The 22,196-nt window shown below is 55.2% G+C and overlaps 11 protein-coding genes across 11 annotated transcripts in view; 5 read left to right on the top strand and 6 right to left on the bottom strand.

Annotated features, from left to right (window-relative positions):
- Nucleotides 1-257: 257 nt before the first annotated feature.
- On the bottom strand, nucleotides 258-3,547 carry BU26DRAFT_566630 (uncharacterized protein; the record flags this gene model as incomplete). The annotated part of the gene is made up of 2 exons (XM_033833552.1): nucleotides 258-505; nucleotides 3,343-3,547. 2 exons carry the CDS (start codon nucleotides 3,545-3,547, stop codon nucleotides 258-260), a joined length of 453 nt encoding a protein of 150 aa, XP_033682685.1.
- Nucleotides 3,548-5,727: 2,180 nt separating this feature from the next.
- Nucleotides 5,728-6,313, bottom strand: BU26DRAFT_351843 (uncharacterized protein). The gene has a single exon (XM_033822470.1). It carries the CDS (start codon nucleotides 6,225-6,227, stop codon nucleotides 5,835-5,837), a length of 393 nt encoding a protein of 130 aa, XP_033682684.1. The 5' UTR covers nucleotides 6,228-6,313; the 3' UTR covers nucleotides 5,728-5,834.
- A 707-nt stretch (nucleotides 6,314-7,020) lies between these two features.
- BU26DRAFT_566628 (uncharacterized protein) lies at nucleotides 7,021-7,733 on the top strand (the record flags this gene model as incomplete). The annotated part of the gene is made up of 3 exons (XM_033833551.1): nucleotides 7,021-7,146; nucleotides 7,216-7,411; nucleotides 7,465-7,733. The coding sequence occupies 3 exons, from the start codon at nucleotides 7,021-7,023 to the stop codon at nucleotides 7,731-7,733; spliced, it is 591 nt and encodes a 196-aa protein (XP_033682683.1).
- A 376-nt stretch (nucleotides 7,734-8,109) lies between these two features.
- BU26DRAFT_506874 (uncharacterized protein) lies at nucleotides 8,110-8,639 on the top strand (the record flags this gene model as incomplete). The annotated part of the gene is made up of 2 exons (XM_033826957.1): nucleotides 8,110-8,257; nucleotides 8,308-8,639. 2 exons carry the CDS (start codon nucleotides 8,110-8,112, stop codon nucleotides 8,637-8,639), a joined length of 480 nt encoding a protein of 159 aa, XP_033682682.1.
- Nucleotides 8,640-9,286: 647 nt separating this feature from the next.
- Nucleotides 9,287-11,219, top strand: BU26DRAFT_520769 (carbapenem antibiotics biosynthesis protein card). The gene is made up of 2 exons (XM_033829370.1): nucleotides 9,287-10,070; nucleotides 10,124-11,219. Exons 1-2 carry the CDS (start codon nucleotides 9,475-9,477, stop codon nucleotides 10,947-10,949), a joined length of 1,422 nt encoding a protein of 473 aa, XP_033682681.1. The 5' UTR covers nucleotides 9,287-9,474; the 3' UTR covers nucleotides 10,950-11,219.
- On the bottom strand, nucleotides 11,160-13,219 carry BU26DRAFT_520768 (uncharacterized protein). The gene has a single exon (XM_033829369.1). It carries the CDS (start codon nucleotides 13,143-13,145, stop codon nucleotides 11,277-11,279), a length of 1,869 nt encoding a protein of 622 aa, XP_033682680.1. The 5' UTR covers nucleotides 13,146-13,219; the 3' UTR covers nucleotides 11,160-11,276.
- A 119-nt stretch (nucleotides 13,220-13,338) lies between these two features.
- BU26DRAFT_520767 (ENTH-domain-containing protein) lies at nucleotides 13,339-15,414 on the bottom strand. Its single transcript, XM_033829368.1, has 5 exons — nucleotides 15,138-15,414; nucleotides 15,025-15,087; nucleotides 14,930-14,978; nucleotides 14,802-14,883; nucleotides 13,339-14,756 (listed from the first exon to the last, which is right to left on the bottom strand). Exons 1-5 carry the CDS (start codon nucleotides 15,217-15,219, stop codon nucleotides 13,482-13,484), a joined length of 1,551 nt encoding a protein of 516 aa, XP_033682679.1. The 5' UTR covers nucleotides 15,220-15,414; the 3' UTR covers nucleotides 13,339-13,481.
- A 384-nt stretch (nucleotides 15,415-15,798) lies between these two features.
- On the top strand, nucleotides 15,799-17,360 carry BU26DRAFT_520765 (uncharacterized protein). Its single transcript, XM_033829367.1, has 5 exons — nucleotides 15,799-16,064; nucleotides 16,114-16,350; nucleotides 16,466-16,635; nucleotides 16,701-16,807; nucleotides 16,857-17,360. Exons 1-5 carry the CDS (start codon nucleotides 15,989-15,991, stop codon nucleotides 17,047-17,049), a joined length of 783 nt encoding a protein of 260 aa, XP_033682678.1. The 5' UTR covers nucleotides 15,799-15,988; the 3' UTR covers nucleotides 17,050-17,360.
- Nucleotides 17,361-17,491: 131 nt separating this feature from the next.
- BU26DRAFT_351647 (cystathionine gamma-synthase (O-succinylhomoserine (thiol)-lyase)) lies at nucleotides 17,492-19,073 on the top strand. The gene has a single exon (XM_033822469.1). It carries the CDS (start codon nucleotides 17,605-17,607, stop codon nucleotides 18,940-18,942), a length of 1,338 nt encoding a protein of 445 aa, XP_033682677.1. The 5' UTR covers nucleotides 17,492-17,604; the 3' UTR covers nucleotides 18,943-19,073.
- BU26DRAFT_351646 (uncharacterized protein) lies at nucleotides 19,074-20,019 on the bottom strand. Its single transcript, XM_033822468.1, has one exon. It carries the CDS (start codon nucleotides 19,826-19,828, stop codon nucleotides 19,205-19,207), a length of 624 nt encoding a protein of 207 aa, XP_033682676.1. The 5' UTR covers nucleotides 19,829-20,019; the 3' UTR covers nucleotides 19,074-19,204.
- A 1,814-nt stretch (nucleotides 20,020-21,833) lies between these two features.
- Nucleotides 21,834-22,196, bottom strand: part of BU26DRAFT_506868 (uncharacterized protein) — a gene marked incomplete at both ends in the record, with an annotated part of 957 nt that continues 594 nt past the window's right edge. The window contains 2 exons of the mRNA XM_033826956.1: nucleotides 21,834-21,898; nucleotides 21,934-22,088. Of these exons, the coding sequence (XP_033682675.1) occupies nucleotides 21,834-21,898; nucleotides 21,934-22,088 (220 nt within the window). The remainder of the gene's footprint in view (nucleotides 21,899-21,933; nucleotides 22,089-22,196) is intronic.

Raw genomic sequence — 22,196 nt, 5'->3', positions numbered from 1 at the left:
GACGGTTGAGGTCAGGACAGGATCTGGAATGTGTTTGAGAACTTACCGGGTGCAAGCCGTCGATGGAGATCGGGATAGTGCGGCTGTGCCGTGACCCCTAGGTCTCCGAGTCTGATTGTGGGAGACCTTCGAGCAGCAAGACTATAGGGGGCTAAACGGGAGATCAAATGGATTAGCAAGGGCCGGGGCAATGGCCTTGCTTTGAGGATGAGGGCCACTGGACCCTCTTGAGGATGCTTTGTACAGGGTTTTTGACCCTACCCAAGAAGAGGATGATCGTTAGCTTCCGCGTTGATCTTCTTGCAGATACGCAAAAGAACAACAGGCAGACTTCCACTGTGGATGTCCCTCAAGTGCGATCGGAAAGTTGTACGTCCCGCGTAATAGTCCCGATGCTTGTCGCCTGTCTCGGGCCAGATCTCGATGAAGCCGCCGGGATCCATGAATACGAATTGGTAGATGACCACGCGAAGCTTAGTGGGAAGATCAGGGAAGGCGTCTCGAGCTGATGGCTAGTCAGTATTCATTAGAGTTGGTGGAAGCTGCGGAGCGCGTACGAAGTTGTTGCTCGCCCACTTCCCCTCTCTATATAGCTTAGAGCCGCATTGACACATTTGTGGGACATTCCAGGTGCCAAATTTGACTTCTTGCATTAAAATGAGCCTAATTTCTGCTAATCTATGGATTCTATACTCGTATTTGAAGTTCGCTGTGAAGGGCCCCAAGCCCGTTGAGCCAACCGCTTCTCGGACAGATGGCGCACACACACCAATCACCAGGCAGAAGGCGGGAACTATGTCACTACGAGCCTCTCAAACATGCAGATCCACCTTCCACACAGCTTGCGCAGCTTCCTATGGCTCACCGTACCGTGATTCGCCAAGCTAACCTCCCATTGCTTCACTCCGCCCTCCTTCTGTCACTTCGCCAATCCACCACTACAAACACGTTTCATCCCCGAAGCAACCGCCCAAACGCTCTTCTTATCTAATCCCACCTTCATCCATGTCCGTGCCAGATTACATGCTCGCTCAGCCTCCCAGTCTTCGCCAAGCCCATCCACATCTTTACATACCTTGCCCTGTCACGCCCCTTCTTCTCTCTTCATACTAACCCTACAACGGCGCTGGACTCCTTTCAAGCTAGGTCCCAGGACTAGCCCCTCCTGGCTGGGACTGACGGCCCTCAGCGTCTAATTTTTGCTGGCTACCCATGCATTTATGCATCGACCTCTTTTTTCATTGAGTTCCATGGCTTAAGCGATGGGCTTGAGGAAGAAGATTGTGGCTGTACTTGGGCTTTTGTGCGGGGTTGACTGAGTAGGGGCATGGCTGGATGGTTTGGTGGCACGCTGTGAGGGACGAGGGTGGGGTGCGCTGTGGAAGGAACAGTGACTGGTATTGTGGGTGCGGCAGGTGTAGCAGGTTTGTGGTGGATATTATTTCGTTGAGAACAGGTAGTGGTATTGAGAGAGTGTGTGGTAGGCGTTCTCGCTGCTGTTCTCGATAGTGTTTGACGTTGAGCTTCGCTGGAGTCGTGGCATGGGAAAAAGGAGCCTAACGCCCACCATCGCTATATGATATCATATTCTGAGGACTTAAAGGAGGGATTGTGCGTTGTCTTGCGGCCGTGATAGTGATTGATGTGAGCCAGGTTCAGTGAGACTTCGCTGGCTGCGCGTCGTGAAATCGCAGGTGCACTTCGAGCATGTGGCGCTTGAACAGGGGTAACACTGCCTGCTGATACAAGCATGATAGATTACAGCTGATATTATGGCTTTCGAAACCCCTAGAAGTGCTAAGAGGGTGTGGTGATGCCGAGAATTTGGGATGTATCCGTGATAGGTGTTTGGTGTTGAGGACCGCCAGACCTCCGCCAACGTGACATAGCAGGATGGAGCTCAATACGCGATTACCGTGGAACATTGTATACCCATCGTCTTCCGTGATACTTGGTCCGTCCGTGAGCGTATCTATTAACTCCAGGTACCGTATAGCCGTGTGCAGTACGCCTCTCTCGCAGCCTTCTTTCGAATAGCAGGGGCCTTCTCATGATACGGCCAACATGTATCGGGCCTTCATAACAAGCCGATTATGAGCAAATTGCGTCGCCATGCTGTGTAGAGAGGCATAACGGGAGTAGTCTCGAAGTGCGGATAGCAGCGAAGCGGCGCTCGGGCGGAGAGGACTGCGACCGGAATACCTAAAAGTTGCATCGAGGACGAAGATTACTGTCAATAAGAGGTACTTTGCAACAGCATGTAAGAGCGGAATGGCCGGGTAGACAGTTTGCGCAATGTCTCGAAAGTGTTGCTCCATAAGAACCGGCGTGATCGCGAACCGGAGGTTGCTAGAAGAGGTCGGAGAGACATAGAACGCTCAAACAGAAGTGCCAGCAGCTTTGAGAGTCATTTGGCAGAACTTCGTAGCTATCTTAGATTCTTTGAGATGTGGAGACACGGTGCGGCGCGGCTTCGTCGATCCCCTGGGTATCTGGCGCTCCGCCATTTGCGCCGACGGCGATGGCGCACAAATGGGTGTCATTCAAGCAATCCGAATGCAACACCATAAATGCCTGAGTGGCGGAGATATATAGGGTAGTATGGCATGTGTTGCTAGGATAATACTGATTTTGCAGCTTTGCAGTGACAGACCGTGCTCGACAGACTCCGGCCAAAGAGCGCTTCACCTCTTGCACTCAAAACACCAAAGCGCGATCCTCAGCAGCTAGAGTACACATACTCTGCAACTCCCCGAGTATCCTCAACGACCTCGACCTTCTCCGATATTTCAAAAGACTCGGCTCTCATGGACGCGTCCCGAACAACGACCGGCACCCTACTCCGCCGTCATCGAAGCGGACGACACCACCCTTCGAACGCCAAAGAAGGGGATGCCACAAGCTCTTCCAGGCGAAGAGGTCGTTTTCTCCAGGTATAGTAGATTGGAGCAGGAGATGGGGACGCAACGGGGGTTGCTAGGGTGGAAGGCATGCGCCTGCTCCTCCGCCTGCGCCGATGCGCCGAGTCCGAAACCTTCAGGCGGCGTCTCACTCCCTAAACGTCGCCTACCATCTTTACAGCCTCCGTTCATACCATTCTAGCCACCCTCGCGGTTATTGCCAGCCAGGCTCTGGGTAAACGGCAGAAGGTATGTCCATTGCGTCCCCGCTCGGCAAATTCCAACTGATGTACAGCGTTATGAGACCTTCCAACTTCGCGGTCGCAAAGTATGCCCTCCCCGAACGCGGAGACCCCTCCTCTTGACTCGATAATCTGACACTACTGCGCTTAGGTCGAGTACAGGTGCGTTCTGACAGACGGCCGGAACGCACCGCGCATACCTCTTAGACACCCCGAGGGTGCATATCCTTCCCTCGGAATCTTCGGCAGCTCCGCCTTATCCGACAATTTCTTGTATTGCGGTGCTAGTCCACCTCGAGGGTATAGTTGCCCAATGTCAAACACAGCATCCTCAACCGCCGCCGGTATCGCCGCCGGGCGAAGGGCAGACAGCCTGCGGACACCGTTGCTGTGCTGCGCAGGCATATCGAGATCGGACACACACTCCTATCGACCTCCAGCGCGAGCTCGGGGGTTCCGAGCAGCGATAGAACCTCTGTATCCAGTCTCGCCAGACGTTTGGATAAACACGATTGGTGTGGCTGATTAGGCGAAGACACTCCTGTTGGTGGCAGAAGCTTACAGTATAGGTGACTAGTAGCCGCCGCCGATACCCCTACAATTCAAATGCACTCTCCTCACTCTTCGCGCTCATTCCTCTCCGATTCCCTCCTTGTCGACGATGCGCCGACCGACCGTAGCATCCCCATAGGACGTGAGAGGAATAAAGAATCTTAGAGGAACACGCAAGGAAGATACTTACACTTGATAGAGGTGCAGGAGTGGCTCTGGTGGATTTGGCCGATTCCAACGCGGGACCGTCTTCCCTCGTCCTCGATTCGTACCGCCGCCAAATCCCACCTCTTTAGTCTTTCCTGGTCGCCAGTCGGTCCGTCTGGCGACTTCTGAGAGATGTGCAACACGTATGCTGTCGATGAACGAACAGGGACCGGGGCTGAGTAGCGGTCTGCAGACTTCTCGATTCGTTCCGCGTGTTCCTTTGCACTGGTTCTAGCCATGTGCTCCTTGAAAACTCCGACTCTTAAACGCTTCTCGACCTACCGCAGGGAGCGTTTTATAACATACAATAAGGCCAAGGGGTCAATGAGAGAACAGATTAGGAAGGAATCGACTTTCTAAGGAAGGAACAACACCAATGCTGACGATAATCGGTAGCCAAATCCAGGCAATAAGGGACCCTGCACCAACCTACGAGTCGGGCCTACTCTCCTCCTTCGGTCGTCCTCGATACCCACTGCGTTACGATCCGCTAAGCGACCAGACCCATCGACTGCGCCGTCCACCTCGTCACCTACAAGGAGACCAAGGGGTCACAGGGGATAATACAAGGTACATAGGATCCTTCTTGGAGGAACGAGACGCAGGGGTGGTATGCCGGATAGACATTGTTGGGGAGGTTCTGAAGTCTCTAGCTCCCGCGGATAATGCCGTAATCATCGACGTCTGACAACCGAAGGCGGCCTGGGTCAAAAAGAGACGTGGCTTACGTCAAAGGATTCACCGAGATCGCTTGTGCAAACCCCTATAGTGGAGAGCAAATGCGATTAGGACTCGAAACTGTGTCGGTTGGTAATGAAGACCCAAACAGAGAAGTGTGCACTCCGGTCCATATATTCTGACCCGTTGCAGGCCCAGTCTCGCACCGCTGGTCGTTGCCCTGCCAATCTTTTTCCTCCTCCGCCCAACGAGCGGTTACGCAGACTTTGACAAAACCCCTTCCCCTATTCCATCTCCTTGACGAATCGGCGGGCAGGAGAACCGCAAAACCGGCGAGTAGGACACGGATTCTTATAATTAACGTGCAGGAACTCTAGGGGAATTGGCATGATTCTAGGACATGGCGAGCCGGGATCCCAATAGAAAAATCCACGACACTCTTCGGCGCGACGTCCATCGATGAAGCTCCTCCGCAAGGATATCTAGCCGGACATCGATGGTAGTGGTGGAGGAACAGCAGCAATAGGAGGCCGGAAGAGTACAGACACTCATTGAGAGCGTGGATGCACAACCAGGATCCAAAGGTAGGATATTGCAGCGAGGGGGGAACCAAGAGACCGCGGAGGTACAAAGGGGTTGAAGGGCCTCGAAGCGGGCAGGGCTTAATAGCAACCCCGCGAACCATGCAGGACACATCGCATATCCAATGAGGGCCGCCAGCTTTGGTTAACGGTCTTTCCCCTAATCAAACGGCCGAATTTGCTGAACTTCCCCAGGACCCCTTTTACAAATTCCTTGCACCGGAGTGGAAGCGCGTAGGGTATATGACCGTATATATGGTCCCAGTAGGAAGGCGTCCGGTGCTGTCTCAGGTTCTTGCTTCAAAGCAAGCAAAGGTTCCTACACGGTAGGGTCTTATCTGCACAACAGGTGCGCATCTGAGGAGGCTGCGGGGCGCAGTGCAGACCTTGGACAAGGTAGAAGCGCCGGCGATCTGGTTGTGAGATTGCAGTCCGGGGTCCAAAGCCTCAGCAACGGACATGGGTCTCAAGAGTCGACTTTCCCGTTGCTCAAGCCGTTGCAGCCTTGACACCTAGGCTTCCGCAACTTTCCCGCTTACATCGATGGAGACAGGACCTATTTCCCATCGAGCTGCGACGTGTGCGTTTGACGAAAGAACCGGCTGAGCGATAACCCAACTATCAGCGGCAAGTTCGACGCCTCGTGTCCACGCTCTTCTCTTCCGCCGCCGATATCATTCGCACGTAAGCTGCATAGAGCTTCCCTCTGATGGCGAAATCGCTGAACGCTTATTCTGGTCATCGCTCGAGAGGTCAGCCGTGGATATATGATGTGCCTTCCAATATTCGGTCAGAATCTGCCATTCATATATTGCTCGCTGTAGAAGACGTTCACGGGATACGTCCTCACGGAAGGGCGACTCTTTCGGCGCCACTCGCCCCACGGCATATTGTTGTTTGACAGCATATTTGCTAGCGGCGATAAGCAGCCGCATACATAGGTGCCAGAGAGGCGCCGCAGAAGATGCGGTAGGTGTCCAAGGAGATGAAGCATGAGAGACGGCGCCGCATGAACGAGAAGCGGGCCTTGGGTGTGGGAAGGCTGCGACAACACCGACCAACGACATCGCTCAACGCTCTCCCGGCACGGTTGCCAGAGTGATGAAGAGGGTGCGGGCAGCTTTACGCCCGTTGCAGTCGATTTCGAAGGATGACAACCCGCTTAGAAATGAGCAAAGCTCCGAGGAACGATCACCGCACGGACACTAAACACCACGCCAAGCATCTCCGGCTTCCCTTTCAGGCAATCATACATGCGACAGCCCTGATAGCATTTGTCAGAAAAGCCGAGAGCTCTTTGTCAGGTCGTGATGAGCTCGGCGTCCAAGATATGAGGCTGGTGGGCACATAGGAGCGGATGGTGAATACAAAACCCGGTGAGGAGGAAGTGTAGAAAGCGGAACGACCCAACTGGAGAATCTCCAACGAGTTGGGGTTTTCCGAACCAGTAATCCCAAGCCCATCGCGGAAAGCCAGAGATTCGACCTTCAACCGTCAAGGTGGCAGCCAACATTGATCCCAACATGTTCACAACCCCTCTCCAGCTCACAGAGAGTATGCAACGCGATGTTTATGCCGCTACCGATCAGAAGAAGCTCGCCCATCTAGCCGCCGGAAATGTCGTGCTGGCCGCGGGAGCTGGAGGCGGTCTCGGTTTCGTACGTCTTCTCACGAGCACAAAGTCTTCGATTCCCCCCCTAACGTCTACACCAGGAGATAGCTTGAACATGGTCCGAAGCCGGCGCAAAAGGCGTCGTCCTCGTCGGTTGGGACGTGAAGAAGCGCCTTAAGCATATAGCCTCTGTACTTAGGAAATAAACGATTATTAGCGCTGGCAGTATTGCTAATAAGAGCGAAGTTATGGCCATCTTCGACCAAGCATTCGCAGATTTCAGCACCGTTGATGTAGTAATCAATGCAGCGGGCGTTATGAATGTGGATGGAATGATTGAGCAGATCGAGCCGGCGCAATGGTGGAATGACCATGTCAGTTTCCCTATTCTGCAATTTAAAGACATCGCGAGAGGAGCATAGATATGCCGACCGCGAGGACAGGAAGTCAACGTCAAAGGTACCTACAATCTCGCCCACCACTTCACCACCGCTACCAACGGAACCGGCACATTCATCAACCTTGTCAGCCTGGGCGCCTCTTTCCTCGCTCCAGATCTCTCGTCCTACAGCACTGCTAAACCCGCTGCTATCAAATTGGGCGAGGACCTGGATCTCGATAACCAACTTTCTCTCTGCCGTCATTTCGTTCATATTACCAGCACTCCGACGCTGATCCTGATTCTACTGTAGAAATGCCCAACCTCCGCACATTCTCCATCCATCCTGGCATCGACGAAGCCGCCGCCGGTCGCGGCGCTGTCATCGATCACATCGCCCCGTTCGCGAAGGGCAAGCAGCCCCTGCCCGCAGTGTTTACTATGTACTTGCAGAAGCAGGAGGTGGACTTCTTGCGTGGAGGATTTGTGAGCGAAAACTGGGATATCGAGGAGGGGAAGCCGGTGAAGCTCGGGTTTGTTGGAGCGAAGTTCAGGCCTGAGGGTCATCCATGGAAGTACTAGGGTGGTGCTGGTGCACTGAAGGAGCGGTAGATAGGGGTATAGGTTTTGGTAGTGGATCAGGTAGCCTGGACTGCTTGAAGGGGTAGTCCAAATTGTCGGGGGTTTTGACCAGTCTCGCTGCAGCGCATCTAGAATCCGCTGTCTCATCAACCAAACTGACCAAGGAGGCATCGACTCGCCCCGAGTGAAAAGGACCTCAAGCACTTTAGAAGTAGTGAACCCAAGTGCAAATTTTTGTGGGGTGGCGGAGCAGTGAAGCCAAAATCCTTGTAACACTCCCTCCCCGCTCTTGACCTTTGACCCTAACAACACCCACTAACTCGACGAGGCTGTTGCAGCGCTACCGTTTACCCTATTGTATTCTAACAATCTCACAATGTCGTTCCCACTCGATATCATCCCAGCGATGGATGAGCACGCGGCGCAGCTCAAGGCAGCCGAAGCGGAGCGCGTAGCTGCGGAGAAGCGCATTGCGGCCGAGCAGCTTAGGAGAATTCGCAGGTGGCAGGCTGGAATGGATCCGGGTATCATTATCTCTTCAAATGGCGAGCTCAGTGGCTGATGAAAGCTGTAGATGACCCAGCAGAGAAGCCTTTGCCGACGGAGGAGCCTCTTCCCCCGCTGCCGCTTCCCGGGGGAGCTAAGGCCAAGGAACCGAGCACGCCGAAGAAGGTGGCCACCAAAGTCAAGCGACTCCTGTCGCCGAGGAAGAAGAAGCCGTCTGTGGCGTGCAAGGAGAGCTGGACGGGCGAAAAGGGAAGCGAGGGTAGCTTGCGGATGTATAGTTTGGGAAAGCTTTCGTTCGAGAAGGAAGAGAAGAAGGAAGTGGACGATGATGGTGAAGAGATAACGGCTTTGCCCATGATGCCGAAAGGGGGAAGCCCGACGCTTGCCGCACCGATATGAAGGAAGGCGTTGAGATGGACGAGCCCAACACGGCCGACACCGGCACCTGCTGCATCATCTGGACCTCAGGTGGGGAATTGTGCTGTCATGGCAAAAGAAACTTGCACCGTGCTTGCGGGGTGATGTTGGAATAAGAGCAGAGGCGGCTGGGGACGCTCGGTTCAGACACTTGGGCAGGAGATTGCCGAGGGGACAAAGAGCGGATGGCACTAACGCCATCGGGCATCGGGTAGTCTCCGCCTCCTCGCACTCGACTACTCGACGGAAGAGACGCAGCTTACTGGCTGGCTGAAATCATTGAATTATCCTAGCATTCTTGGAAGCCATGCAACTATTCTACAGCATTCCTGCAGAGGCAGATGAAGGAGGAGCCACGGAGATGTCCAAGGCCACGACGCATGGCTTGGCACATTCCACGCACTGCACCCCTCCAACCATGGCCTGCACCATTATCTCCTCTCGCTGCACCCCTCAAATGTGCCTCTTACCCTGCAGCGCCGTTTGGCGCCATTGACGAATCAGCAGCGCCACTGGCAGCGCCGATAAGGCATCTGGAGCATCATCGTGCATGCCGACGGAAGCCGAGCACCCATCGCGCGAACCACCACACCCGCCACCAGTTGCTTCACCGTGATTCTGTGTATAAAGTCGGGGCTGCAACGTTTGTTCGCATGCACACTCGCCGTCCTGCGAATTTCACAATTGGAAGAGAGTGTGAGTGCTGGCGTCCTGCGTGGCGAGTCACAGCAGACCTTGGTACCTATCTATATAGCACCGACGCGCCCAACACGCACTGCTTGAAAGGAAGGCGTACCACCAACACACAACTGGAGCAATGCCACCACGGATCCGCCATCTGCAGCGCCTCGAAGGCCTGGCCGCCTCGCAGTTGGACCGCACGCTCACAGCAACACCTCGATTCGTCCACTCGAGCTCGCGGCGCCCTGTCTCGCTACCATCCACGTCACCAGTGCCCTCGCAACTCCTTTCCTCCACGTCTCCACAAAGTCCAACTCACTCAAAGGCAACACTCGCCCGTCTTCCAACAGCATCTGTTCTACGCTCCTATCTCATTACTCGCATGTCCTCGTCGCCCGCGCTGCTCACCCTCTGCTTCACCATCCTGCGGCGAATGCTCGATTCCAAGTCCTATCTCATGAGCATTGAGAAGAATCCACTGCTTTCAAGATTACTCAAGTCCACCTTCTACGCCCAGTTTTGTGCGGGTGAGAACAAGAATGAGGTTGTACGCAACACGAGCACGGCACGAGAACTGCTGGGATACGATGGCATCATCCTAGAGTATGCACTGGAAGTTCTGGGGGGAACGGCGCCCACAGCCGAGGAGACGGCCCGAGAGATCCAAGTCTGGAAAAAGGGCATGTTGCAGAGTGTCGACATGGCGAGAGAGGGTGACTTCATAGGATTGAAGTGAGCACTCCTACTCCCACACATGTCATGCCCTATACTAACGGACTCCACAGATGGTCTGGCCTTGGCCGCCACGCCCTGCACCTCCTGAAAACCCAACAAGACCCCACTCCAGAAATGTGGTCGGCCATAATCACCGCTTGCGACGCCGCGGCCACAAAGCACGTCGCCCTCCTCCCCGGTGCTGAAGAAGAAGCCACAAACCCCGGCCTCGAGAAATGGACTCTCCGACTCCAGAAGAAGTACAATACGCGCGGCCGAGCAATCCTGTACACAACCTATCAATGCTACTTGAAATCTATCCCCGGGAGACTGGCACAGCATCTCGAGACGGCGCAGAAAGAGGGATATATTGCGGGCGTGAAGCTCGTGCGCGGCGCATACCTAGCCTCGGAACCGCGAGAACTGGTCTGGGAGAACAAAGAGGGAACTGACGCATGCTACGATGCCTGTGCCGAAGCAGTCCTCAAGCGTGAATGGACCGACAAAGTCGCCCCTTCCATGCCAGGCATTCCTTTCCCGGAAGTCAACATCGTCCTGGCCACGCACAATATCGCCTCTGTCGAGAAAGCCAAGAAGATTCGCGCCGCCCAACTGCTTTCCTCGCCTCCCGAGTCACTTCCTCGGCTAGCCTATGCGCAACTCCAAGGCATGGCTGACGAAATTTCACAAGAGCTCGTGCAGAACCCGGGTAAACAGGCGGATATACAGGCTAAAGTGGTCAAGTGCATGACTTGGGGTACTACGACCGAGTGTTTGAATTTCTTGCTGAGAAGGGCGAGCGAGAATAAGGAGGCTGCGATGCGGACCGAGGATACGAGGAGGGCTATGGGTACGGAGCTTTGGAGGAGAATGAAGGGTGCATTTGGCCTTGCTTAGACCAAGGAGTAAGATAGAGTAAGGGATATGTAAGAAAGTTAGAGGGCAGTATCCGTCAGCATATGAAGCAAGGGCGCAAGGCGCTGGGTGTACATATGGAATTGGAAGGCTCAGCACTGGATGGATGGCTTGCTTCACAGGAGAGGCCTTCAGGGGAAGAGATGCGCTACGATTATGAAGTTACGCGTATGAGGTGACGAGGCTTGACGAGTAGAACGGCCACACCGCACTGTGTATTCCTTACTACTAATTAAACTTGCACAAATTTCATACAAGTTCCAAGTTGAAGAGACACCAATACCACGCTATGCTAATTCTAAGTGTATTCTATGCTACTGAATGGCCCTCTCGGCGCTTCTCGCCAACCTTCCCCAGTGCAGGCCCATTCGCAACAGCTCTCTTCTCACTCCCTACCGGCCTTCTTATCACCTTCTCCCTACTCCTCCTCCTCCTCCTCTTCTCTTTCACATCCCCCATGCACATACCCTTAGCCACACTTGCGAAAACCCCGCCTACGAGTGCCACTAGCACGATTAGATCCACCACATGCACAGCCCACCACCAATGCTGCACCCCGAGCTTACAAGTGTTGAACTCCATTTTCCATGCGCCCTTTTCGCCCAACGTAGAATCGAACCACGCGGATAGAAAGCCCGCTGAACCGCTGAACTCGCCCATCATGCTGCGGAGCGTGATTTCGCGCATGTGCGGGATGTGGTTTAGAGCGACGCAGGAGCCGTCTGAAGTGACTGCAAAAGGCGGATGTGGAAAGCGCACGGCTTGCCATTTCGGCCGCTGGGTTTCCGGCTGTTCTTCCTCTTGCGGCCCAGCCTCCTGGCCGGTTTGAGTTTCGTTTATGGATCGCTCTCCTGCCGCGTTCTCTGCTGTAGCCGGCGTAGAGGAGGCGTTGGAGCGGAAGTCCGATGGCGTATGTATATCCTCGAAATCGATGTTTTGCGGGCACTGGCTTGCAGCTCCCGGTTGCGTGATGTAGTGCAAGACGTCGCAGCCCTCATGATCATGCCCATTGATGATAATACCCCGGCGTCCGAAGCCCTGCCCTTCAGCCTCGTGGTTGCTGTTCAGACCGAAAATTCCCTCTAGTATGATTTTAGACGCGTAGTCCGACAGCATGTTTTGTTCCTTGACGCCCGAACCGCCTTCGAAGAAATCGAAGAAGGGTGCGTCGACGCAGATAGTGGCTTCCTTGTGGAAAGGGATATGTGTGAGCAGAATTGTAGCGTGGGTCTTGTCGGTTACGGGACGAGATGTCGTGATGATGTGGTTCATGAAGTCGTAGGTTTCGCGTTGGAGGGATTCGACGAAAGCGGGTGTGTCGAGGTTCATCGAATTGAGGACGACGAGGCGGAGGGCTGGGACTTGTAAAGATAGCTCGGCCATCGATTGAGTTGCTTCAGATACATCGAGAGGACCGGTGGGACGTAGGTAATCCGGCAGCGTAAAGACAATGTCCCAGTTGACCTTACCAAAGGCCTTTTCGAACCTCTTGATCCTGCCCTCATCTATATCTCCAGCGTATCCGATATCATGATTGCCTGCAATGTTGATCACCCTGTTCTCCCAGCTACTGTCTGCGCCCAGAACCTCGAGCGTGCCACCCCACTTCTTCTCCCCCTGCGTCGCATTTCCCAGCATGACGGCGTCCGGGACGCGCTCCATGCCACTAAACACCCTCTTCCAATACCGCTCGGCTCTCCTCTCAAACTCTTCATCCGAGATCCACTGGCTGCCCAGCAAATCGCCCAGGACCGCAACATGGCTCGGCGCCGTGCTCCTCCTCAACGTCCTCACAATGTGCGCAAGATACCAATCATTGCCCCACAGATCGATCCTCTTTCTCCATCCCTCGGCCCACTTCAGAAAATCCCTCGGCACGGGTATCACGCCCTGCTTTGCGAGATACCACGCCCGGCGCCATGATCCGGCATTGCGCACATCATTGGCGAGGTATTGGAGGGAGGGGAAGACGGCAGCGCCAGGTTTCGGGAGCGACGAGTCGCCTTCGAGCTGCGGGTCACCGAGTGCGAGGAGTCTGAAGGGCGCGATCGAATTCGGGGGTTGGGGGAAGCCGCAGCTGTCGTCGAACAGCGGGTAGAAGTACAGCCATGTCGTTCCGACGAGGGCTACCGGGGCCGAGAGTAGGGCGACGCAGAACAGGAGGCGCGAGAGCTGCATTGAAGCATTCTCAAAAGGTACCGAGGTAAGGAAAGGAGCGAAAGAAAGGAAAGAGGAAGTGGTGTGCCCCGAAATGTAAGCGCACGGAGGGAGACGTTCGGACGTGCACGATCCTGATTTAGGGGCTGACCAATCATTTGCCCGCATTTGCGGAGAACAAGAACTCCGCTCCGAATGCAATTACTGTGACAGTGTGGGCATGAACAGACATCATCGTTCTTAAAGCTCCGTATTGAATACAAGCACCACGCCTAGGCACCATCTTTTGATTCCCGACGCCATTCGCAGAGAACGTGACAGAAATACAGCCCCCCTGATTGCTTCCCCAATTCTACGTTAACCAAGCAAGTCACCCAATGCTCCGCCAGGTTTCGCTCCACCCTGAGGCTGGGCTGCCGGCGTACTGGAGCCAGACGCGGGCGCACCCCACAGCCCCTGACTCGTCTTCTGCTTAGCCATATCCGCCATTGTGACCTTCTGTGTAGGCGTGGCCGACTTCTTCGGGGCGGAACCGGCAAGAAGGGAGGCAAATGCATCGCCGCCAGCTTTCTTAGGAGCTACTGATCCCATCTTGTTTCCCCCAATCCAAGGAGACATGAGAGCTGGCGTCGAACCAGTGGAAGGGGCATTGGAGGCCAGAGGAACGGAGGTGAAGTAGTTGGCCCCCGTGGCTTCGTAGCCTGCAGGCCTGTAAGGCTGTGCAATACTCGAAGAAGCGGAAGCCGGGGTGGCGATAGCTGGAGAAGCACCTTTGTTCGCCGCAGGGGGAGGAGAGGCAGTCGAGAAGATATCATTGAAGTTGTTGTTCTGTGTGGCAGACTGCGGCTGAGGCGCTGCAAACTGAGTCGTAGATCCTACCGTCGATGTAGATGCGGGCGGTGCAATGAATGCCGACGCTGCTGGCTTTACTACTGGTGCGGTTGGGGCTGAGGGTGCAGCAGACTGGAAGTCATCGAAATCGTCATCGTCTCCAAAATCGTTTCCTGTGGGAGCGGCAGGCTGCTTCCCGGCAGAGGTAGAGGCGGGCGCCGGCTCATCGTCCCATGCGAGCAAATCGGCCACAGGTTCCGGTGCCTTTGCTTTTGGTTCCTCCTTCTTGACTTCCCTCCTGACTTGGCCTGATGACGCCGAAGTCGTCTGGTTCCGCCGTGGTGGAGGCGCAGTCTCTCCCTCGTCGTACTCGTCGTACTCTTCAAAACGATCCCGACGAGCTTGGGAGTCAGAGAAGCCAGAGTCCTGTCCTCCAAAGCCGCCTCCATCGCCGTATACGCCTCCGCTGTAGCTGCCAAAGTTTGCCGACTCGCTTCCGAACCCCCCGTATCTGCTGCTGCTCCCGCTGCCGGAGAAGCCGCCGCCCATGCCGCCCTCGACGCCCCCAAACTTATTCCGGTTGGCTCGTGCCTTCTTGCGCTCTGATCGGATCCGGTCAACATCGCTGAGAAGCTCCGCAAGCTCCTTGGCACGGTTCCGCACGTTTATGCCCTGATCCTTGCCGTTCTGGTCGATGAAGTGGAACTGGCGCAGCATCTTGAGGAGCGAGACGTGTGCGCGCGCATCATCGATGACCCGCTCGGAGCCGTTCTTGATGAGAAACTCGAGTAACTGGAGGGCCTGCGAGGGTTAGCATGCCTATGGGGAAATTCCAGGTGTGCGTACCTTGTATATCTGCCGCCATTCCTCGGCCGCCTTCTCGGTAAAGCGTTTATAGATCATGGGCATGATCTCATTCAGTAGTTGGCTGTCATGGTCAGCGCGGCCCGCGGCATCAAGGAGAATGTACCCACTAGTTGAAGGTGCCGTTTGCGATTTCCTGCATCAGCGTCGACGAAGCACCTGCTCCTCTCAGTAGCCGTATATGCACCGTAGCAGAGTTACCCACCCCAGGGCTCGTTGTTCGTCGCCTCCCGCACCTTCGCCTCCATCTCGGTGTAGTTCATCACCGCTGCCCTGGAGCATTAGCATTCGCCGGGCAGCTGTCCTTGCTGTGCGTACCATTCTGGACTTTGCGGACCCCAGCTTTGAGGTCGTAGAGCGTGAGGTTGCTCACTTGGTCTTTCAGGCTTGAGAAATCCATGGTGGCGGGCGGGTGGGCGTTGCGGTGGGAGCGTCGAGGGAGAGGTTGAAGTGGCAGCTTATTATTGAGCGGTCGACTGCCAGCCAATTCCGACAGAGAGGGCTGCGCGCTGCACGTGGACGGCCAATCGAGCTTGCGAGAAGAGTTATAGAAGAGGCCTCCTTCACTGGCGACCTGTCACTTGGGTGTTCGCGCTCAAGGACGTGTGCCGATGCAGTATACGAGGAGCCACGGGGAAGCCGCGACCGGGGAATCACGTGACCGCTTGGCTTGGCGGAAGGAACAGTGCCGAATGATCAATCCCTCCAGGGCTCGTTACAAAGGTAGCAGTACGGTATTGTAGAGGCTTCCCCCATAATGCCACGAGCGAACACTCCTCTTCTTGGCCTGGTTGCGTCGTTCGCCAGAGCACACCTGGGCTTGGAAACGAAACGCTCAGACCCCGCGCTATCCCGGCCGCATCCACAGAGGGCGAGCTCTGCAAATTTCACGTCTCACCTCACCTCCTGCATCAGTTCCATCGCCTCCGTCTGCCGGACGACGCCGCTGTGTATCGTATATTGTATCATAACCGTCCGATTCGCATATTGTATTGCATAGCTGCCCAATTGCCCCCGCCCCGTCTTTCTCGTGCCCATTTGAAGCTCTCTGCGCGTCCAGTCTGCCGGTTGTACATTAGCACTCCGGGTTTCCTGGTGTCTGGCCGGTAAGAGCACCAAATTTGCCCCCGGCAGCGGCAGCAGCAGCAGCAGCAGCAGCCGGCCTCGGGATGCTCGCTGCAGCTGCGCGCATCGCGATGCAATGCTCAGGTCGCATTCACCGCCAAGCCGCCATCTCGTCTGACGGCATGGGCAACCTGTGTCCGCGCTCGCCCCCGGCGCTAACACTTCACAGCCACTCACAGGCGCCTACAAAGGTACCCCGCCATGCCCCACCTCAGGTCTTCTACTCTCCTGCTCGCCTCCGTCCGCTCTTCTGCAACCACCACACTCCGCGCACCCCTCAACAAGCGATTCTTTACTCCCTCAGCAGCAAACATGGTCGTCAAGACGTACTTCGACTGCACCTGGACCGGCCCCGAGGTCCAGGTCGACTCCAAGGGCAACATCACCAACACCGGCGCCGTCAAGGGTAAGTTGTCATTGACCCCTCTATGCCTCTGCCATCGCCATGCGCGCGGTTCCATCAAGCCTGCATCCGCTGCGGGCTCATCGATCGATTGCTAACACGTCCTCACTCCCTCCAGAGCAATCCGGCCGCATCAACTTCGAGCTCTTCGACGACGTGGTGCCCAAGACGGCCGAGAACTTCCGCGCCCTCTGCACGGGCGAGAAGGGCTTCGGCTACCAGGGCTCCAAGTTCCACCGCGTCATCCCCCAGTTCATGCTCCAGGGCGGTGACTTCACCCGCGGCAATGTGAGTACCTCGCTGCCCCTCGCCGCGACCCACACACGGGCCGGGCGACAGCTGACCATAGACAGGGCACGGGCGGCAAGTCCATCTACGGCGAGAAGTTCGGCGACGAGAACTTCAAGTTGAAGCACAACAAGCCCTTCCTGCTCTCCATGGCCAACGCCGGCCCGAACACGTAAGCTGCTCGAGGAGCCGCGCTGGTGACGCTTGCTAACACAACGCAGCAACGGCTCCCAGTTCTTCATCACCACCGTCGTCACCTCGTGGCTCGACGGCAAGCACGTCGTCTTCGGCCAGGTGCCTGACGGCGACACCGAGTCGGTCCGCGTCATCAAGGCCATCGAGGCTTGCGGCACCAACTCGGGCACCATCAAGTACCAGCAGCCGCCCGTCATCGCGGCCTGCGGCCAGCAGTAGATGCACGACTTGTAACGGATAAGGGCACGGCAAGGGCACGGCAAGGGCACGGTCTTCTGCGTGCAATCAGCGGGCCCGTGCGGTCAGCTGGTTGTCACAAAAGTTTGGGCACTCGGATCAGTAGCTTCAATGACAGTCTGAGTTACCGACGATAATGCGCATGCTCCATTCTACAGCTTCCATCGTGATGATTGCGCCCAAGGGCCATTGGCATGGCCGCTCGCATCGCACGACCACGGCCGCAAAATTTTGCGTCGCAAGGAGGGGCAAGCACCTTCACCCCACCTCAGCCCAACATTCATTAACCCCGCACTATCCGAAAACGTCATGCTGGCTGCGTCATCGCCGACCTTGCCCGCCCACTGCACGCTTCGGTCCGCGTCTCATGTGCTTTGAGTAATGGCGTGCTTCTAGCGCGCTCCAGCAACCTTGGAATCGAGCGTGCAAATTCAGCCAGTCGGCGTAGGGCGTGCATGTCAACATGCGTCAACAGTACACTCCTACCCCGTTGCTACCCTTTGTAGGAGCCGTCGAGTCGCTCCTGCCACAGCCGAAATGCCTCCCCCCAAACCCCTCGCCGCAGCAACGTCAGCCATCCACGCCGACGACCGCATAAACGTCCTGACCGACGTCGCGCCCGCCATCCACACCTCGACCACTTTCCGCTACCCCGGCAATGCCGCCGACCTGCAACCTGTCCCCTCAGACGCCGAGTTCGTCGACCTCCAGACACCGCTCGTGTATTCCCGCCTCGCCTCTTCCAATATCAACCGCCTGGAAACAATCCTTGCTCCACTATTGTATCCCGCCGCTGAAGAGGGGGAACTGGAAGAGCTGAGCAATCATGTCGTCAGCTACAGTAGTGGCTTGAGCGCTTTTCACGCGCTGCTGGTTAATGAGGTGCCAAAGGTCATTGCGATATCGGGGGGTTATCATGGTTGCCATGGGGTTATCGGGTTGCATACTAAAATGCACGGTATGAAAACGGTGGGCTTGCACGCGGACGATGCAGCATGGGATGCGGCGGGTCTTGGAAATGGCGATATCGTGCACCTCGAGACACCGCTCAATCCCACAGGCGAAGCCTATGACATCGCCAAGTATGCGGAGAGAGCGCATAAGAGAGGTGCCTTACTAAGCGTCGATGCCACATTTGGGCCGCCAGGCCTTCAGGACCCCTTCGCATGGGGTGCAGACGTCGTAATGCATAGTGGAACGAAGTACATTGGGGGTCATAGCGATATGCTGTGCGGCATCCTGGCTACGAACAAGGGCGAGGAGGGGCTGAAGAGGGCCAAGGTCCTGAGGGCGGAGAGGATTTTCCTGGGCAGTGTGTTGGGGAGTCTGGAGGGCTGGTTGGGTGTGCGCAGTCTACGCACGCTGGATCTGCGTGTCCGACGACAATCTTCTAACGCGACAAATCTTGTGGCTTGGCTCAACGACGCCCTCAACGACAAAGGAAATGACGCAGAGATCGTGCGGAAAGTGCTATCTAAGGTCACCCACGCGAGTCTGCAAGAGAAAGACATGGACTGGTTGAAGCAGCAAATGCCCTCCGGCTTCGGCCCTGTCTTCGCCTTCTACACGCACACTTCCCGGCAAGCCCGGCAACTCCCATCCTTGTTGCGGCTCTTCCACCACGCAACAAGTTTGGGTGGTGTGGAGAGCTTGATTGAGTGGCGCAGGATGTCGGATTCGGATGTCGACGAGAGGCTGCTGAGAGTGAGCGTTGGCGTTGAGAGTTGGGAGGATCTTAGGGACGACCTGCTACAAGCGTTCGGGAAGCTGGCGCATGGGGCGAGTGAGGTGGGGAGTGGTGATGGGGTTACGATGGAGGTGCAGGTTGGTGGGGATGCTGCACAGTCTAGGGCCGTTGCTGATGGTGCTATATAGGACTGTGGTTCTGAAGGAGGTCTGGTAAGATATCCACGACAAGTAGCTTGCGCAACATCTCATCCTCTCGTTCGCAGTCGGGCCTGATCTCATTCCTAATGCCAAACCATTTGCCTAATGCCAGACAGCTAGCTACCTTCTTGCGCTGGCAAGCTGGCCCGATGCTCGAGACTTGCTCACTTTTCGCGCCTCCCTTGCCGATGGCGTTGATGTCACGGAAACACTAAATACCACGACTACCCTACAACCACGAGCCCTCCAGTCATACTAGAATGACAGACTTTTTCTCGCCAAATCTCATCTTCTTTCCGCGGCACCGAACTCGAGCACGGGCAGTTCCTATCCGTCTACTGGTTTCCTCCAAGACGAGGCACTCGACGAAGGCCTTCGACTTCTTGAATGGATGCCACCCAAACACACTCTCAACCCACTTAGGCCTCTTGGACCAGGAGGGTGTCCAAGACAGGACTGCTGGCAATAGGTATGTCTTGTCTTTCACCTGCCCCAAATCCAGGTGGATGTCGGCGTAGAAAGGATCTACGCCGTTCGCCATTTCGCTCACTTGACCTCGAATCAAAATTTCGCCATATCTCAGCGACGAGACATACTCCTGGCCTTCCCAGGTGATATCAATGCCCAACACGGCAGCAATGCTGTGCATGTTCTTCTTGCTGTCCATGATTACATGCTCGTTAGATATCGAGCCCATGGAAAATGGGAAGGAAAACCAAGACCATGAGGGCGCCAAAGTCTCGCGACCGGCCTCATCTTTAGACAGAGAATCGGTCTCATCCACCCACTTCGGCTTCTCTCTTACGGACCAAAGCAAATGGCGGAGCAAATCCGTGCGCCAAAGTCCCAGAACCGGTTCATCGCCTGTGGTCATCTCGAAGAGCCAAATTAGCCCAAGGATTGCCGCAAATTTGTCCGACTGAGTACGCCTCCACCCTTTTCCACCAGAAACTCGTCGAGTACGATTTCCCGACGCTCTGCAGTCCGTACAGCGGTTCAAGAGTCCGGTCCGCAACTGGCACCTCCGCGCTTTGTTGACGGTTCTTTTTTGCGCGAAGACGTCCATCCTCCGAATCTATAAGACTGCCAGAATTAATTAATTAATTTATATCGTTTTATCTCTCTATATAGGGGCTTGCAGAGCTCTATCTTAGGGGGATACCCCTATTTTAGGGGGAAGGAGAACTGTAGTGAGTGCTGATATATGGCGGCCATTTTGGATAACTCTCGTTTCCAATACTCGGAATCATCCTGAACGATACAGACAGAGTCTATTCACGCATATCTGATGCCCAGGGCACGGGCAATATCCACGGCGTCGCTGAAAGTCCTCGGCAGGCTGTTGTATGCAATGGACGACATATAGACCCCCTAGTTTCGCCTGAGTGGTCTTGCACTCCCCAACAATGACTGAGAGTCAGATACTCCAGCTTCTCCAGAGGATCAGACAATCGCACAAGGGCGAAGCTCCTTCCCTCCAAGATTGGAAACGTCAAGAACCCTAGTCGCGGTTTGGTTCTGCCCAGAATGGCTGCCTACAAGCCCGATGGTTATTTTCGCAATCTTTAAGCCATTCGACGACGGTCGAAACTCTCGAAAAGAAGGTGACGGGGCTTTTGCTTTCCTAATACAGTCGCCAAAAGCCCGGATCTAAATCAAATTAGCTTTACAATTGCCATCAGAGAAGCCCGCGGAAGTACAAGGTACCACTACACCTACACGAATTAGAGCATAGCCTCCAGCGACGTTTTAGACCTCCAAGACTCCACCCAATGTGCACGACTGCGCCTGCTGTTTGTGATGGAATGCCGAGGTTTTTGACACCCTGGCCGTTGACCTCCCCTTTGATCTCAACGTCGACGTGACGATGTTCCCCTTCTGAAGCTTTCTCTTTTAACTCGCCAATTTCATCTTTGTCGAATGTGTCCAGTATAAGCCGGCACAGGGGACACGACTCTGCAGAGCGGAGGAAGGCATCAAAGGTTTCGTGAGGCGGGCTAACGCCGTTACGGATGAACGCTCCATCCCAAGGTGTTATGAGGACAAGAACAACTCAGCGGCGTAAGTGCGTGCCATTCGCCCATATCGATGGGATCCCACCTGCAAACGTGTGTTATCGCAGCCTTTAATCCGTAGTACACCTAAGCATGAACGTCTTTATCAATGGTCCTACTCAGGGTACAGCCTAGAGGCAGGGAACAGTCGCTCGAAAGAGAAAGAGAAATGTAAGTTTGCGCTCAGCCTCGATGGTTCAGCTGCTTATGACTAATTTGAGGGCCGAAACGACCTTCCTCCCCCGATCACACCAACACGAATTCGTCGGTTGAGCCCACCCAATCCCTCTGTCTCAAATACTTCGCCGTCCATGATCCCGTGGATGCATGCATATCCAAACGATCTAAACTCGTTATCAGGCGGCGCATTCCCTTCCGCAGCGGGTCTCATAACGTATGGCACCGAGCCGCCAGCCAGGACCACGACAACATCACCAGCGAGACAATCTGTCGGCAGTAACTCGATAAAACCGCGTTCTGCCTTGGAGACTCAGCGGGCAACTGCCATTACTCTGTATGATGTCGAGGTTTGTGCAAGCACCGACATATCTTCTAGAGGCCCCCCGAACATCTACAGCTCTCATTCGGTCCTCTCACTTCTCGAAAGTTGCACCGTAGAAGAGAGATAACGTCCTCTGGTGCTAACCGACAAGGTTGTCCCACCGATTTTGTTCATCTAATTTCCCGAGGTCAGATTTGGTCCCAGGCTACCGCAGTCACCCAAACGGCTGATTATACTTCTGACCGTTACCGACATACGAACCCGTGGTACGGTTCGCCTTGGAGAGGCCCACAATTACAAGAGCGTCTTATTTAGTACTAATATTACCATGAAAGTACTGAACTGAAGATGTCCTCGGCCGTCTTGATATAGTCTGGCATAACGAACCCTACAAATTTTCCAGCCAGCCCTAGCATCCCGTACACCTTGTCGCGCCTTTGCTACGAGCTGGATTGGGAGGTCCTGGGGAAGATGGGGGAGTGTAAGCGCATGAAGTGAGTTTATGAGAAGGCGCAGGATGAGCCAACCCTTGACAGTAAGCCTTTTGCTGGGAAATATGGCGAGTGAGAGGTGGTTGACTGAAACACCACAATCCATTACTAGACCAGGGACTCCAGCAAAGTAGATAAACTGTAGATGAAGCCGCGGATCTAAATAGATACTTAAAACAGTATTCTCGCGGACTA

The sequence above is a fragment of the Trematosphaeria pertusa genome (genome assembly GCF_010094035.1).
Source record: "Trematosphaeria pertusa strain CBS 122368 unplaced genomic scaffold BU26scaffold_9, whole genome shotgun sequence".
Classification (NCBI taxonomy): domain Eukaryota; kingdom Fungi; phylum Ascomycota; class Dothideomycetes; order Pleosporales; family Trematosphaeriaceae; genus Trematosphaeria; species Trematosphaeria pertusa.
The sequence above is the reverse complement of the archived record's forward strand: the minus strand, read 5'-3'. Positions and strand labels throughout refer to the sequence as shown.

Bases quoted from the DNA above. Each gene is read 5' to 3' on its own strand.
- BU26DRAFT_520765 (XM_033829367.1), top strand. From the start codon at position 15,989: ATGCTCGCTGCAGCTGCGCGCATCGCGATGCAATGCTCAGGTCGCATT. The intron at 16,065-16,113 runs GCATGGGCAACC...AACACTTCACAG, and splicing joins AGCCGCCATCTCGTCTGACG to CCACTCACAGGCGCCTACAA. The intron at 16,351-16,465 runs GTAAGTTGTCAT...CACTCCCTCCAG, and splicing joins CAACACCGGCGCCGTCAAGG to AGCAATCCGGCCGCATCAAC.
- BU26DRAFT_520767 (XM_033829368.1), bottom strand. From the start codon at position 15,219: ATGGATTTCTCAAGCCTGAAAGACCAAGTGAGCAACCTCACGCTCTAC. The intron at 15,088-15,137 runs GTACGCACAGCA...GCTCCAGGGCAG, and splicing joins GGTCCGCAAAGTCCAGAATG to CGGTGATGAACTACACCGAG. The intron at 14,757-14,801 runs GTACGCACACCT...TAACCCTCGCAG, and splicing joins AATGGCGGCAGATATACAAG to GCCCTCCAGTTACTCGAGTT.
- BU26DRAFT_351843 (XM_033822470.1), bottom strand. From the start codon at position 6,227: ATGTCGTTGGTCGGTGTTGTCGCAGCCTTCCCACACCCAAGGCCCGCT.
- BU26DRAFT_520768 (XM_033829369.1), bottom strand. From the start codon at position 13,145: ATGCAGCTCTCGCGCCTCCTGTTCTGCGTCGCCCTACTCTCGGCCCCG.
- BU26DRAFT_351647 (XM_033822469.1), top strand. From the start codon at position 17,605: ATGCCTCCCCCCAAACCCCTCGCCGCAGCAACGTCAGCCATCCACGCC.
- BU26DRAFT_520769 (XM_033829370.1), top strand. From the start codon at position 9,475: ATGCCACCACGGATCCGCCATCTGCAGCGCCTCGAAGGCCTGGCCGCC. The intron at 10,071-10,123 runs GTGAGCACTCCT...CGGACTCCACAG, and splicing joins GGTGACTTCATAGGATTGAA to ATGGTCTGGCCTTGGCCGCC.
- BU26DRAFT_351646 (XM_033822468.1), bottom strand. From the start codon at position 19,828: ATGACCACAGGCGATGAACCGGTTCTGGGACTTTGGCGCACGGATTTG.